This window comes from Rhinoraja longicauda, chromosome 1, assembly GCF_053455715.1.
Source record: "Rhinoraja longicauda isolate Sanriku21f chromosome 1, sRhiLon1.1, whole genome shotgun sequence".
In the NCBI taxonomy this organism is placed as follows: Eukaryota; Metazoa; Chordata; class Chondrichthyes; order Rajiformes; family Arhynchobatidae; genus Rhinoraja; species Rhinoraja longicauda.
In genome coordinates this window covers 24,427,040-24,439,660 of record NC_135953.1, presented here as the reverse complement: position 1 = coordinate 24,439,660, position 12,621 = coordinate 24,427,040, and the positions used below count along the sequence as shown (strand labels likewise).

Below are 12,621 nucleotides of genomic sequence, written 5' to 3'. Positions count from 1 at the left end.
TATACACTAAAGTTAAAAATGCAACATGGGTGTACATAAAAAAAACTCAGGGTAGTTACATTTAAATTTGCCAACTAATTGATCAAGCAGTAATTCAACCAAGTTAATCTCCACTAAATTAAAAAAGGTGAATTTATGTGCTATCATTCACAACCAGAAAACTCCAAAGCATTCCACGGGTTAAGGAGATACTTTTAAGTGGCAGTTAATGCTGTAAATAAAAGAAGAATATCTGCTGTCAGTGGGAGAACATTTGGAAAAGAAAGGCAGGAAGCGAAGAAGGACTGTTGGATTAAATTGCATTTATTTTAATGCGAGAGAAATGACTGGTAAGGCAGATGAACTCACAGCCTGGATCAATTTATCCCAAAGAGGCGGAAAGACTCTAAGGGGAGTAAGAGACACCTGTGGCTGACAAGGGAAGTCAAGGACAGCATAAAAATTAAGGAGAGGAGGTATAACATAGCAAAGAAGAGTGGGAAGACAGAGGATTGGGACTCTTTTAAAGAGCAACAAAAGTTAACTAAAAAGGCAATACGGGGAGAAAAGATGAGGTACGAGGGTAAACTAGCCAATAATATAAAGGAGGATAGCAAAAGTTTTTTTAGGTACGTGAAGAGGAAAAAAATAGTCAAGGCAAATGTGGGTCCCTTGAAGACAGAAGCAGGGGAATTTATTATGGGGAGCAAAGAAATGGCAGACGAGTTAAACCGTTACTTTGGATCTGTCTTCACTGAGGAAGATACACACAATCTCCCAAATGTTCTAGGGGCCGGAGAACCTAGGGTGATGGAGGAACTGAAGGAAATCCACATTAGGTGGGAAATGGTTTTGGGTAGACTGATGGGACTGAAGGCTGATAAATCCCCAGGGCCTGATGGTCTGCATCCCAGGGTACTTAAGGAGGTGGCTCTAGAAATAGTGGAAGCATTGGAGATAATTTTTCAATGTTCTATAGATTCAGGATCAGTTCCTGTGGATTGGAGGATAGCAAATGTTATCCCACTTTTTAAGAAAGGAGGGAGAGAGAAAACGGGTAATTATAAACCAGTTAGTCTGACATCAGTGGTGGGGAAGATGCTGGAGTCAATTATAAAAGACGAAATTGCTGAGCATTTGGATAGCAGTAACAGGATCATTCCGAGTCAGCATGGATTTACGAAGGGGAAATCATGCTTGACAAATCTACTGGAATTTTTTGAGGATGTAACTAGGAAAATTGACAGGGGAGTCAGTGGATGTGGTGTACCTCGACGTTTAGAAAGCCTTCGACAAGGTCCCACATAGGCGATTAGTGGGCAAAATTAGAGCACATGGTATTGGGGGTAGGGTACTGACATGGATAGAAAATTGGTTGACAGACAGAAAGCAAAGAGTGGGGATAAATGGGTCCCTTTCGGAATGGCAGGCAGTGACCAGTGGGGTACCGCAAGGTTCGGTGCTGGGACCCCAGCTATTTACGATATACATTAATGACTTAGATGAAGGGATTAAAAGTACCATTAGCAAATTTGCAGATGATACTAAGCTGGGGGGTAGTGTGAATTGTGAGGAAGAAGCAATAAGGCTGCAGGGTGACATGGACAGGTTGTGTGAATGGGCGGATACATGGCAGATGCAGTTTAATGTAGATAAGTGTGAGGTTATTCACTTTGGAAGTAAGAATAGAAAGGCAGATTATTATCTGAATGGTGTCAAGTTAGGAAGAGGGGATGTTCATCGAGATCTGGGTGTCCTAGTGCATCAGTCACTGAAAGGAAGCATGCAGGTACAGCAGGCAGTGAAGAAAGCCAATGGAATGTTGGCCTTCATAACAAGAGGAGTTGAGTATAGGAGCAAAGAGGTCCTTCTACAGTTGTACCGGGCCCTGGTGAGACCGCACCTGGAGTACTGTGTGCAGTTTTGGTCTCCAAATTTGAGGAAGGATATTCTTGCTATTGAGGGCGTGCAGCATAGGTTCACTAGGTTAATTCCCGGAATGGCGGGACTGTCGTATGTTGAAAGGCTGGAGCAATTAGGCTTGTATACACTGGAATTTAGAAGGATGAGGAGGGATCTTATTGAAACATATAAGATAATTAGGGGATTGGACACATTAGAGGCAGGAAACATGTTCCCAATGATGGGGGAGTCCAGAACAAGGGGCCACAGTTTAAGAATAAGGGGTAGGCCATTTAGAACGGAGATGAGGAAGAACTTTTTCAGTCAGAGAGTGGCGGCACGGTAGCGCAGCGGTAGAGTTGCTGCTTTACAGCGAATGCAGCGCCGGAGACTCAGGTTCGATCCTGACTACGGGTGCTGCACTGTAAGGAGTTTGTACGTTCTCCCCGTGACCTGCGTGGGTTTTCTCCGAGATCTTCGGTTTCCTCCCACACTCCAAAGACGTACAGGTATGTAGGTTAATTGGCTGGGTAAATGTAAAAATTGTCCCTAGTGGGTGTAGGATAGTGTTAATGTACGGGGATCGCTGGGCGGCACGGACTTGGTGGGCCGAAAAGGCCTGTTTCCGGCTGTATATATATGATATGATATGATAAGGTGTGGAATTCTCTGCCTCAGAAGGCAGTGGAGGCCAGTTCGTTGGATGCTTTCAAGAGAGAGCTGGATAGAGCTCTTAAGGATAGCGGAGTGAGGGGATATGGGGAGAAGGCAGGAATGGGGTACTGATTGAGAGTGATCAGCCATGATCGCATTGAATGGCGGTGCTGGCTCGAAGGGCTGAATGGCCTACTCCTGCACCTATTGTCTATTGTTTATTGTCTACATGGGACTGGGACGTTGTAGCCGTTACGGAAACCTGGCTCAGAGAGGGATAAGACTGGCAGCTTAACGTTCCAGGGTACAGGTGCTACATGTGAGATAGAGATGGGGGTAAAAGAGGAGGGGGTGTTGCTTTACTGATGAAGGAGAATGTCACGGCAGTAGTTTGAGATGACATTACTGATGGATCGTCCAGTGAGGCTATGTGAATGGAGCTAAGAAATAAAAAGGGAGTGATCACCTTGTTGGGAATGTAGTATCAGCTCTCTAATAGTCAACAGGACTTAGAAGAGCAAATATGTGAGGAGATTGCTGGCAGCTGAAAACCAATAAGGTGGTCATAGTAGGGGATTTTAACTTTCCCAATTTAAACTGGGACTTTCATAGTACCAAGGGCTTAGACTGGGTGGAATTTGTCAAATGTGTTCAGTAATGTTTCCTTGGGCAATGTATAGAAGGTCCTACACGTGAAAGGGAAAGTTTGATCTACTCTTCAGAAATTGGGAAGAGCTAGTGACTGTAGTGTTTGTATGCCTTTTGTGACCAGCAACCATTCTCTATTAAATTTTAAATAGTTATGGATAAAGACAGGGCAGACAATAGACAATAGACAATAGGTGCAGGAGTAGGCCATTCAGCCCTTCGAGCCAGCACCGCCATTCAATGCGATCATGGCTGATCACTCTCAATCAGTACCCCGTTCCTGCCTTCTCCCCATACCCCCTCACTCCGCTATCCTTAAGAGCTCTATCCAGCTCTCTCTTGAAAGCATCCAACGAACTGGCCTCCACTGCCTTCTGAGGCAGAGAATTCCACACCTTCACGACTCTCTGACTGAAAAAGTTCTTCCTCATCTCCGTTCTAAATGGCCTACCCCTTATTCTTAAACTGTGGCCCCTTGTTCTGGACTCCCCCAACATTGGGAACATGTTTCCTGCTTCTAATGTGTCCAATCCCCTAATTATCTTATATGTTTCAATAAGATCCCCCCTCATCCTTCTAAATTCCAATGTATATAAGCCCAATCGCTCCAGCCTTTCAACATACGACAGTCCCGCCATTCCGGGAATTAACCTAGTGAACCTACGCTGCACGCCCTCCATAGCAAGAATATCCTTCCTCAAATTTGGAGACCAAAACTGCACACAGTACTCCAGGTGCGGTCTCACCAGGGCCCGGTACAACTGTAGAAGGACCTCTTTGCTCCTATACTCAACTCCTCTTGTTACGAAGGCCAACATTCCATTGGCTTTCTTCACTGCCTGCTGTACTGTACCTGCATGCTTCCTTTCATTGACTAATGCACTAGGACACCCAGATCTCGTTGAACTCCCCCTCCTCCTAACTTGACACCATTCAGATAATAATCTGCCTTTCTATTCTTACTTCCAAAGTGAATAACCTCACACTTATCTACATTAAACTGCATCTGCCATGTATCCGCCCACTCACACAACCTGTCCAAGTCACCCTGCAGCCTTATTGCATCTTCCTCACAATTCACACTACCCCCCAGCTTAGTATCATCTGCTATGTTTAACCTATGTTAAAATTCTAAATTGGGGCAAATCCAACTTTGTGGTTATGATGGAGGAACTTGCTCATGTTGATTGGAGTAGGTTGTTTGCAAAGGAACATTTGGAAAGTTGACACAATAAGCTGGAGTAACTCAACGGGTCAGACAGCATCTCTGGAGAAAAAGAATAGGTGGCGTTTCGGGTCGAGACCCATCTTCAGAGTGAGAGTCAGGGGAAAGGGAAACGAGAGATATAGATGGTGATATAGAGAGATATAGATGGTGATATAGAGAGATAAAGAACAAACTGGACTCAACAGGACGACTTTGACGCTAATACAATGACTTGGGTGGGGGAGGGACGGAGAGAGAGGGGAGGCAAGGGTTACTTGAAAGTTGATTACTTTTAAAAGAGTGATGACAAGAGTTCAGGGCTTGTATGTTCCTGATAGAGTGAAGGGCAAGGCAGGTGGGAGTAAGGAAGCTTGGATGACAAGAGAAATTGCGGCTCTGGTCAGAAAAAAATGGGGCAGGTATTGGCAGCTGCGATCCCTGGAGGAGTTTTGGGAACCGACGACCGTACTTAAAAAGGAAATCAGGAAGGCAAAAAGGGGCGGGAGATAACTCTGGCAGTTAATATTAAGGGAAATCCAAAGTGATTTTATGAGTACATTAAGAGCAAACGGGTAATTCAACAGAGAATGGCGCTCCTCAGAAACCAAAGCAGCAACCACTGTGTGGAGCCACAGAGGTGAGGAAGGTCCTCGACGAGTATTTCTCCTCTGTTTATGCTGTGGAGAAAGACATGAAGACTGGGGAATATGGGAAAGTTATTGGAAATGTCTTGAGGACAGTCCGTATTATGGTTGAAGAGGTGCTGAATGTCCTAAGGCAAATGAAGGTAAATAAATCTTCTGGGCCTGATCAGATGTATCTTCAAGGACACTGAGAGTCTAGAGAGAATCTAGAGAAGAAATTACAGGCACTCTGGCTAAGATATACGGGTGAGAGGGATGGCTAATGTGCCTATATTTAAGAAGGTCTGCAAGGACAAACCTGGGATATACAGACCAGTGAGCCTAACATGTGTGGTGGACACATTGCTGGAGAGTATTGTGACATGTGTGGTGGACACATTGCTGGAGAGTATTGTGACATGTGTGGTGGACACATTGCTGGAGAGTATTCTGAGGAATAAGATATATATGCATTTGGATACACTGGGGCTGATTAGGAAGTCAGCATGGTTATGTGCATGGGAAATCGTGTCTTAAGAATCTGATTTGAGTTTTTGAAGAAGTCACCAAAAATGTTGATGAGGGCAAAGCCGCAGACATTGTCCATATGGACTTCAGCAAGGCGTTTGAAGAGGCTGCTCTGAAAGGTTAGATCGCATGCGATCCAGTGAGATCTAGCTGACTAGATAGAGAATTGGATTCATGGAAGGAAGCAGAGGGTAATGGTGGATATTTGTTTTTCAGACTGGTGGCACCTGAGGGACATTCTTTTTCACACAGAGGGTGTAGGTATAAAGAAAGAGCAGCCTGTGGAGGTACTTGAAGCAGGTACTACAACAATTTTTGTAAACCAGCATTTGCAGTTCCTTGTCTGAAGAAGGGTCTCAACCCAAAACGTCACCCATTCCTTCTCTCCAGAGATGGTGCCTGTCCCGCTGAGTTACTCCACCTTTTTTGTGTCTATCCTTGTTTCTACAAACTATTATTGCTATATAGTCTGGGGGGAGGGGGGGGTAAATTCTTCAGTGTGAAGAGAATTCGGAGATCTTAATGTAATGTACCCAAAACCCCAGATTTCTCAGCAGTACCTGGAGCGAGAAGTTGACAAGCGAAAAAGAAAGGTCAAATGTGTGATTTGTTTGACATCAGATTCCATGTGTGTGTGTGTGTGTGTGTGTGTGGGGGGGGGGGGGGGAGAGATAGAGGGGGGGGGTATAGTGGGAGACAGGAAACCCACCCACTCCGGGGGGAGAGAGGGAGAGAGAGTGGGAGACAGGAAACCCACCCACTCCGGGGGGGAGAGAGAGAGTGTGGGGGTAGAGTGGGAGACAGGAAACCCATCCACTCAGGGGGGGGGGGGAGAGGGAGGGGGAGAGAGGGAGGGGGAGGGAAAGGGAAGGAGTGAGGGGGGGAGTGAGGGGGGGAGGGAGGGGGAGAAAGGAGGGAGGGGAGGGAGGGAGGGGGAAGGGGGGGGAGGGGGGGAGGGGGAGGGAGGGGGGGGAGAGAGGGGGGGGAGAGAGGGGGGGGGGAGAGAGGGGGGGGAGAGAGGGGGGGGGAGAGAGGGGGGGGGGAGAGAGGGGGGGGAGGGGGAGAGAGGGGGGGGGAGAGAGGGGGGGGGAGGGGGAGAGAGGGGGAGAGTGGGAGACAGGTAACCCACCCACTCCGGGGGGAGAGGGAGAGAGAGAGGGGGAAGAGTGGGAGACAGGTAACCCACCCACTCCGGGGGGAGAGGGAGAGAGAGAGGGGAGAGAGAGAGAGGGGGAAGAGAGGGGGGGGGGAGAGAGAGGGGTAGAGTGGGAGACAGGAAACGCACCCACTCCGGGGGGAGAGAGAGAGAGAGAGGGGGGTAGAGGGGGAGACAGGAAACCCACTCACTCACTCTCCGGGACCGTGTTTACGATGCCGAGACATAGAACCCAAACGCGCGTTGAAGAACGAATGTAATTTTTTTTTTAAAGAAACCTCAACACTAAAACATCGTTTCGGTCAATGCCCGCAGACATGAAAAAGGAGAAAGCCCCCGCGCTAAACTTGAGCGTTTCGCGATGAAGTGACACGAGGCCTATCCGGCCCTGGGCCTGGGCCCTGGGCCTCGGGCCGGGACCCCCCCCCCGTGTGTCGTCGTCCCCGGCTTCGGCCTCCACCTCCCTCCCTCCCTCCCTCCCCCGAGCCGCAGGGAAACTTTCCAGGCCCCGCTTACCGCTACTTTCTCGCGGATGGAAGGTGGCCGCTCTCCGATTATTATTATTATTATTATTTTATTTATTTTTTTTGCCGAGCACCCGGAGCCTCCAGCCCGCATCGGAGCTCAGGCTTTCGATGGAAAATCGCATTTAAAGCGCCCCTTCTGCTCCCGTTTTTGTTGAGGACACAACATGGCGGCGGTGGCGGGCGGGTGCGCATGGGCGGGCGGGAGGGCGCGCATGCGCTCTGCGCCGCGGTGTGGTGTGGTGTGGTGTGGTGTGTCTCTTGTGGCAGAGGCGAGCAAAGGGGGAATGTGGAGGAAGGGGATCTGCAGATGCTGCTTTATACCAAAAATGCTGGAGTAACTCAGCGGGACAGTTCTGGAGGGAGGGAGGGAGGGAAGGAATGGCTGCCACCCGGATGTTGCAGATGCATTCCTCAGTCTTCAGCTGAGGATTCGTCTGCTGCTTTGGAAACGCCACGCAATGCAAATCATACCCTAATTTGCTAATCCCATTTACCAATACAAGGTATTTATTCACAAAATGCTGGAGTAACTCAGCAGGCCAGGCAGCATCTCAGGAGAGAAGGAATGGGTGACGTTTCGGGTCAAGACCCTTCTTCAGACCCATTCCTTCTCTCCCGAGATGCTGCCTGACCTGCTGAGTTACTCCAGCATTTTGTGAATAAATACCTTCGATTTGTACCAGCATCTGCAGTTATTTTGTTATGCTAACATTTACAAATCCACTCGTTTCTCATCCAACGAAGCTCTGTCAAAATAACTTCTTCTCGTCCCGCGAATTGACAATTAATTACATTTTGTAATCATGTCTTAAGTTTTGTCCAAACTTCTATTCTTGAGATCCTCTTAAATATTATAAGAAAATAACTGCAGATGCTGGTACAAATCGAAGGTATTTATTCACAAAATGCTGAAGTAACTCGGGAGATGCTGCCTCTTAAATCTCTTAAATATTATGATCTGTACTTAACTACTTAAGAAAATATGTAGCATTTTACTATTCAGTGCAACATAAACAACATGGAGTAAAGGAGGAGGTGAGGTTTTGGGGTCGAGACCCTTCTTCAGACTGAGAAGTCAGGGGAAAGGAAAACATGAGATACAGATGATGAAAGAGAGAGATATAGAAAAAATGAATGAAAAATATGCAAAAAAGTAACGATGACAAAGGGAACAGGCTGTGGGCAAGGTACTCCTTGTACAGCCACGACTGTGCAGCCATGTACAAATCTAATTCAATTTTCAAATTCGCAGATGACACCACCATTGTGGACCAGATATCAAATAATGATGAGATAGAGTACAGGAAGGAGATTGAGAACCTCGTGTCCAGGTATCGAGACAACAACTTTTCTCTCAATGTCAGCAAAGGAGATAGTGATAGACTTCAGGAAGTGAAGTGGTACACATATCCCAGTTTGCATTGACAATGCCGAAGTAGAGATGGTTGAAAACTTCAAATTCCGCGGAGTCAATATCACCAACTTCTCCTGGACCACCCATATTGAAGCAACAACCAAGAAAGCACACCAACACCTTTAGTTTAGAGATCCAGCGCAGAAACTTGCCCTTCGGCCCACCGGGTCTGCTCCAACCAGCGATCCCCACACATTAACACCATCCTACACCCACTAGGGACAATTTTTACATTTACCAAGCCAATTAACCTGCAAACCTGAATGTCTTTGGAGTGTGGGAGAAAACCGAAGATCATGGAGAAAACCCACGCAGGTTATGGGGAGAACATACAAACTCCGTACAGACAGCACCCGTAGTCGGGATCGAACCCAGGTCTCCGGCGCTTCATTTGCAGTAAGGCAACAACTCTACTGCTATTTCCTTAGAAGACAGGAAGTTTGGCATGCCCCCTCCAACTCTCACCAACCTCTACAGATGCACCATAGAAAGCATTTAATCAGGAGGCATCACAGCTTGGTTTTGGAACAGCTCCATCCAAGACCACAAGAAATTGCAGCGAATTGTGGACGCAGCCCAGATGATCATACAAACCAACCTCCCATCTATTGACTCCAATTATACCTTTTGCTGCCTTGGTAAGGCCAGCAGCATAATCAACGACGAGTCGCACCTGGGCCACTCCCTCTTCTCCCGTCTTCCAACAGGCAAAAGGTATAGAACTGTGAAAACGCACACCACCAGATTCAGAGACAGTTTCTTCCCAGCTGTTATCAGGCAACTGAATCATCCTACCATAATCAGAGAGCAGTGCTGAACTACTATCTACCTCTTTGGTGACCCTCGGACTATTCTTGATCGGACTTTGCTGGCTTTATCTTGCACTAAATGTTATTCCCTTATCATGTATCTATACACTGTAAATGGATCGATTATAATCATGTATTGTCTTTCTGCTGACTGTTTAGCACGCAGCAAAAGCTTTTCACTGTACCTCGGTACATGTGAAAATAAACGAAACTAAACGAGTTACAGACAATGAAACTCACCAAGACGACAGTGAAACTAGTACAACTAGTGTGGGAGAGGGATGGAGAGAGAGAGGTGATGCAAGGGTTACTTGGAGTTAGAGAAATCCATATTCATACCGCTGGGTTGTAAGCTGTCCAAGCGAAATATGAGGTACTGTTCCTTCAATTTGTGTTTGGCCTCACTCTGACAATGGAAGAGGTCCAGGACAGGGAGGTCATGTAGGCCCAGACAGACTGAGCGAAGGTGTTCAGCGAAACGATTGCCCAGTCTATATTTGGTCTCATCAATGTTTAAGAGTCTAGGAGCCATTTGTGTTTGTGCTGGCTGTTTTAGCATATTATATTATTTTATCTAGATATCTTGCTGTAATATTTTGGACACTTGGGAGCTGTCGTGAGATGAATACATATATGGGCATAATAGATTGGGAAGAGCCAGAATTAAGGAGTATATCTGGAGATGCAGAGACGGGAGGGGTCAGACACAGGGAGGGAGAGACACAGGGAGGCAGTTCAGACCTGCGACGATGAGAGATGAAAGCTTGGAGAGATACAGAGTTGTTTGTATTACTACTTCAATAAACGACTAATTAAACTGAAAATACGTTTGGAAAATCTCTCTGTTGGTTTGCATCAAGTTCACTCCCACTCCCTGTGAAGTGATGGCACTCGGAAAGGAATTTATTGGTAAGGACTGAAGTTGCCATTACATCTAAAGGAAGAACTACCCTCTATGAGTGATTAAAAGTAAGAATTGGCTCTATAAGTGAGACTGGAGCTTGTGAATCGACTGGACGGAACAAGGATTGTTTTATTTCACAAGTGGTGAAGCCAAATTCCACAGACTGGACAGGGTCGCTACCTGCGCTAATCTGACTAACGGAGATTGGAAACTTCGAAAGCCTCCGCACAAGAAAAGTGAGTACAGCATTAAGCTTTATTGGAAAAGCTGTATATCAGAAGCTGTATTGGAAAACTGCTGCTGTAACCATGGAATGCTGCGAACAAAGAAGTGACCTTGAGCATCGCAAGATATCAAGTTTTTTAAAATTCTTGTGCTGATACGACTTTACGTCTTAAAGGGATAGCAACGTACAAGTATGTCCGTGGTTAGATCTGATGTTCAGCCACAAGGTGGCGATATCAGAAAGGATTCATTAAAGGAAAAAAGTTTCTCTTCATCATGTCCAACTTCAATGTTATCTGCTGTCATGAAATGGGTTGCCACCCTGAAAGACCAGTGTGAGATTGAGGAAGAAGAACAGAAGAGAAGACAGTTAAAAATAAAAGAAGAACAACTGAGAAAAAACAAAGAACAGAAGAGACTATAAGAACAATTGAAAGGCTGGGAATTGTTCCTTGAAAAGATGAGGAAATTAAGAGAAAGCAATTTTGCAACAATTGCAAAACCTGTAAAACACAGGTGTGAGAAAATCTGACAACAAAGGAAATGAAAAGAGACGTACCTACTGCCAAGCCACAAGGTTTTTGTTTGTTCTGTAACAAAAGTGGTCACACATTGGGGCGGTGTTGGCAGATCAAGAAGAAAGAGCATAAAGAAAGGATAGACTTCTTAAAGAAAAGGGGAATCCGTTTTGGATGTTTGAAAATAGGTCACATGAACAAAGATTGCAAGAGTCGTTTGGCTTGTGATGCGTGCAAAGAAAATCATCCTGAAATACTTCATATTGAACAAAAGGACAAAGGACAAAGAAAAGAAACCAGAACATACAGAACAGAATGAAAAGCCAATTGCGAGTGATACTTTTTTCTCATCTCAAATGGGTGGGTATATTGGGGCCTGTGATGAAACCTGCATCTTCTCCATTGTACCAGTACAAGTAAAGAGCCACAAGGGGAGTACAGTGTTGCAAACATACGCATTTTTGGATCATGGAAGTTCATCTACCTTCTGCACAAAAAGCTTGATGAGAAGGCTGAACATGGCAGAACCAAAGAGATCAAGAAGCATGCCTTCGGAATAAGAAGCAGTTCAGATGGTAAAATACCTGACTGCCATCTACCAAATGGGAAGGATCCATTCCTCAAGAAAATGAAACCAAACGTTTTCAAACATTTGAAACATGCAAACAGGATATCTTTTGAAAGGGATGCTACTGATGTATCACAGTGGAGATATGTTAGCACAAAGGAAAATCCTGCAGATGAAGCATCTAGAGGACTAACAGCAGACCACTTTTTAAGTTGTAAAAGATGGATCAAAGGACCAGAATTTCTCTGTAAGCCAGACAGAGAATGGTCAAAACCTCACTTGGAATCTGCAATCTCTGCTAATGATCCAGAAATCAAGCAAGACATTACAATGAACGTCATTGTCAAAAATCCACTGAATCCCACAAACTCTTTGATCACCTATTTCTCATCATGGAGGAATCTGAAGACTGCCGTAGCTTGACTTCTTAAGGTAAAGATAATACTCTTGCAACTTGAAAGAGAAAAGAAATTCAAACTGCTGTGAGTAGCCTTGAAAAAGATCCCGGCAAACTGAAAGATAAGGTTGAAAAGGAGATGCAAGTCTTTAAAGCAACACTGCGCGGACAATGTTTATGTCCTGAAGATCTTTCCCAAGCAGAAAGCGCAATCATCTCTTTCGGTCAATGACAAAGATTCAAAGAAGAACTATCAGCACTAGAAGTTGGTGGTAATAGTGTCAAAAGAAGGAGTCATTCGTACTTATGGATGAAGATAGGGCGGGTCAACAAGTTAAAGTCGTAAATTGGGCCAAGGCAAATTCTGAAGGCTGCATACAATAATTTGCAACAATTGATCGGCAGAGATTGTTTGCTGCTAAAGGGATGTTTGGCAAATGGGAGGCTTTTACAAGAGGATTTTAAAAAGTTCAGGGATGGCATATTTCAGCACGCTGGAGTGAAGGGCAAGAGTAGCAGGATCAGGGAATTCTGGTTATTGAGGGATATTGAGGAAAAAGAA

At 45.6% G+C, this 12,621-nt stretch overlaps 1 protein-coding gene across 2 annotated transcripts in view; it reads right to left on the bottom strand.

The window, feature by feature from the left end:
• The window catches only part of smad4b (SMAD family member 4b), a 75,813-nt gene extending 68,417 nt beyond the window's left edge, over window positions 1-7,396 (bottom strand). The window contains exon 1 of one of the 2 annotated variants that reach the window (XM_078421037.1): window positions 7,214-7,396. In XM_078421037.1, the coding sequence (XP_078277163.1) occupies window positions 7,214-7,315 (102 nt within the window). In that variant the 5' untranslated portion in view covers window positions 7,316-7,396. The remainder of the gene's footprint in view (window positions 1-7,213) is intronic. The other variant, XM_078420955.1, reaches the window with a different exon arrangement.
• Between the last annotated feature and the right edge of the window lie 5,225 nt (window positions 7,397-12,621).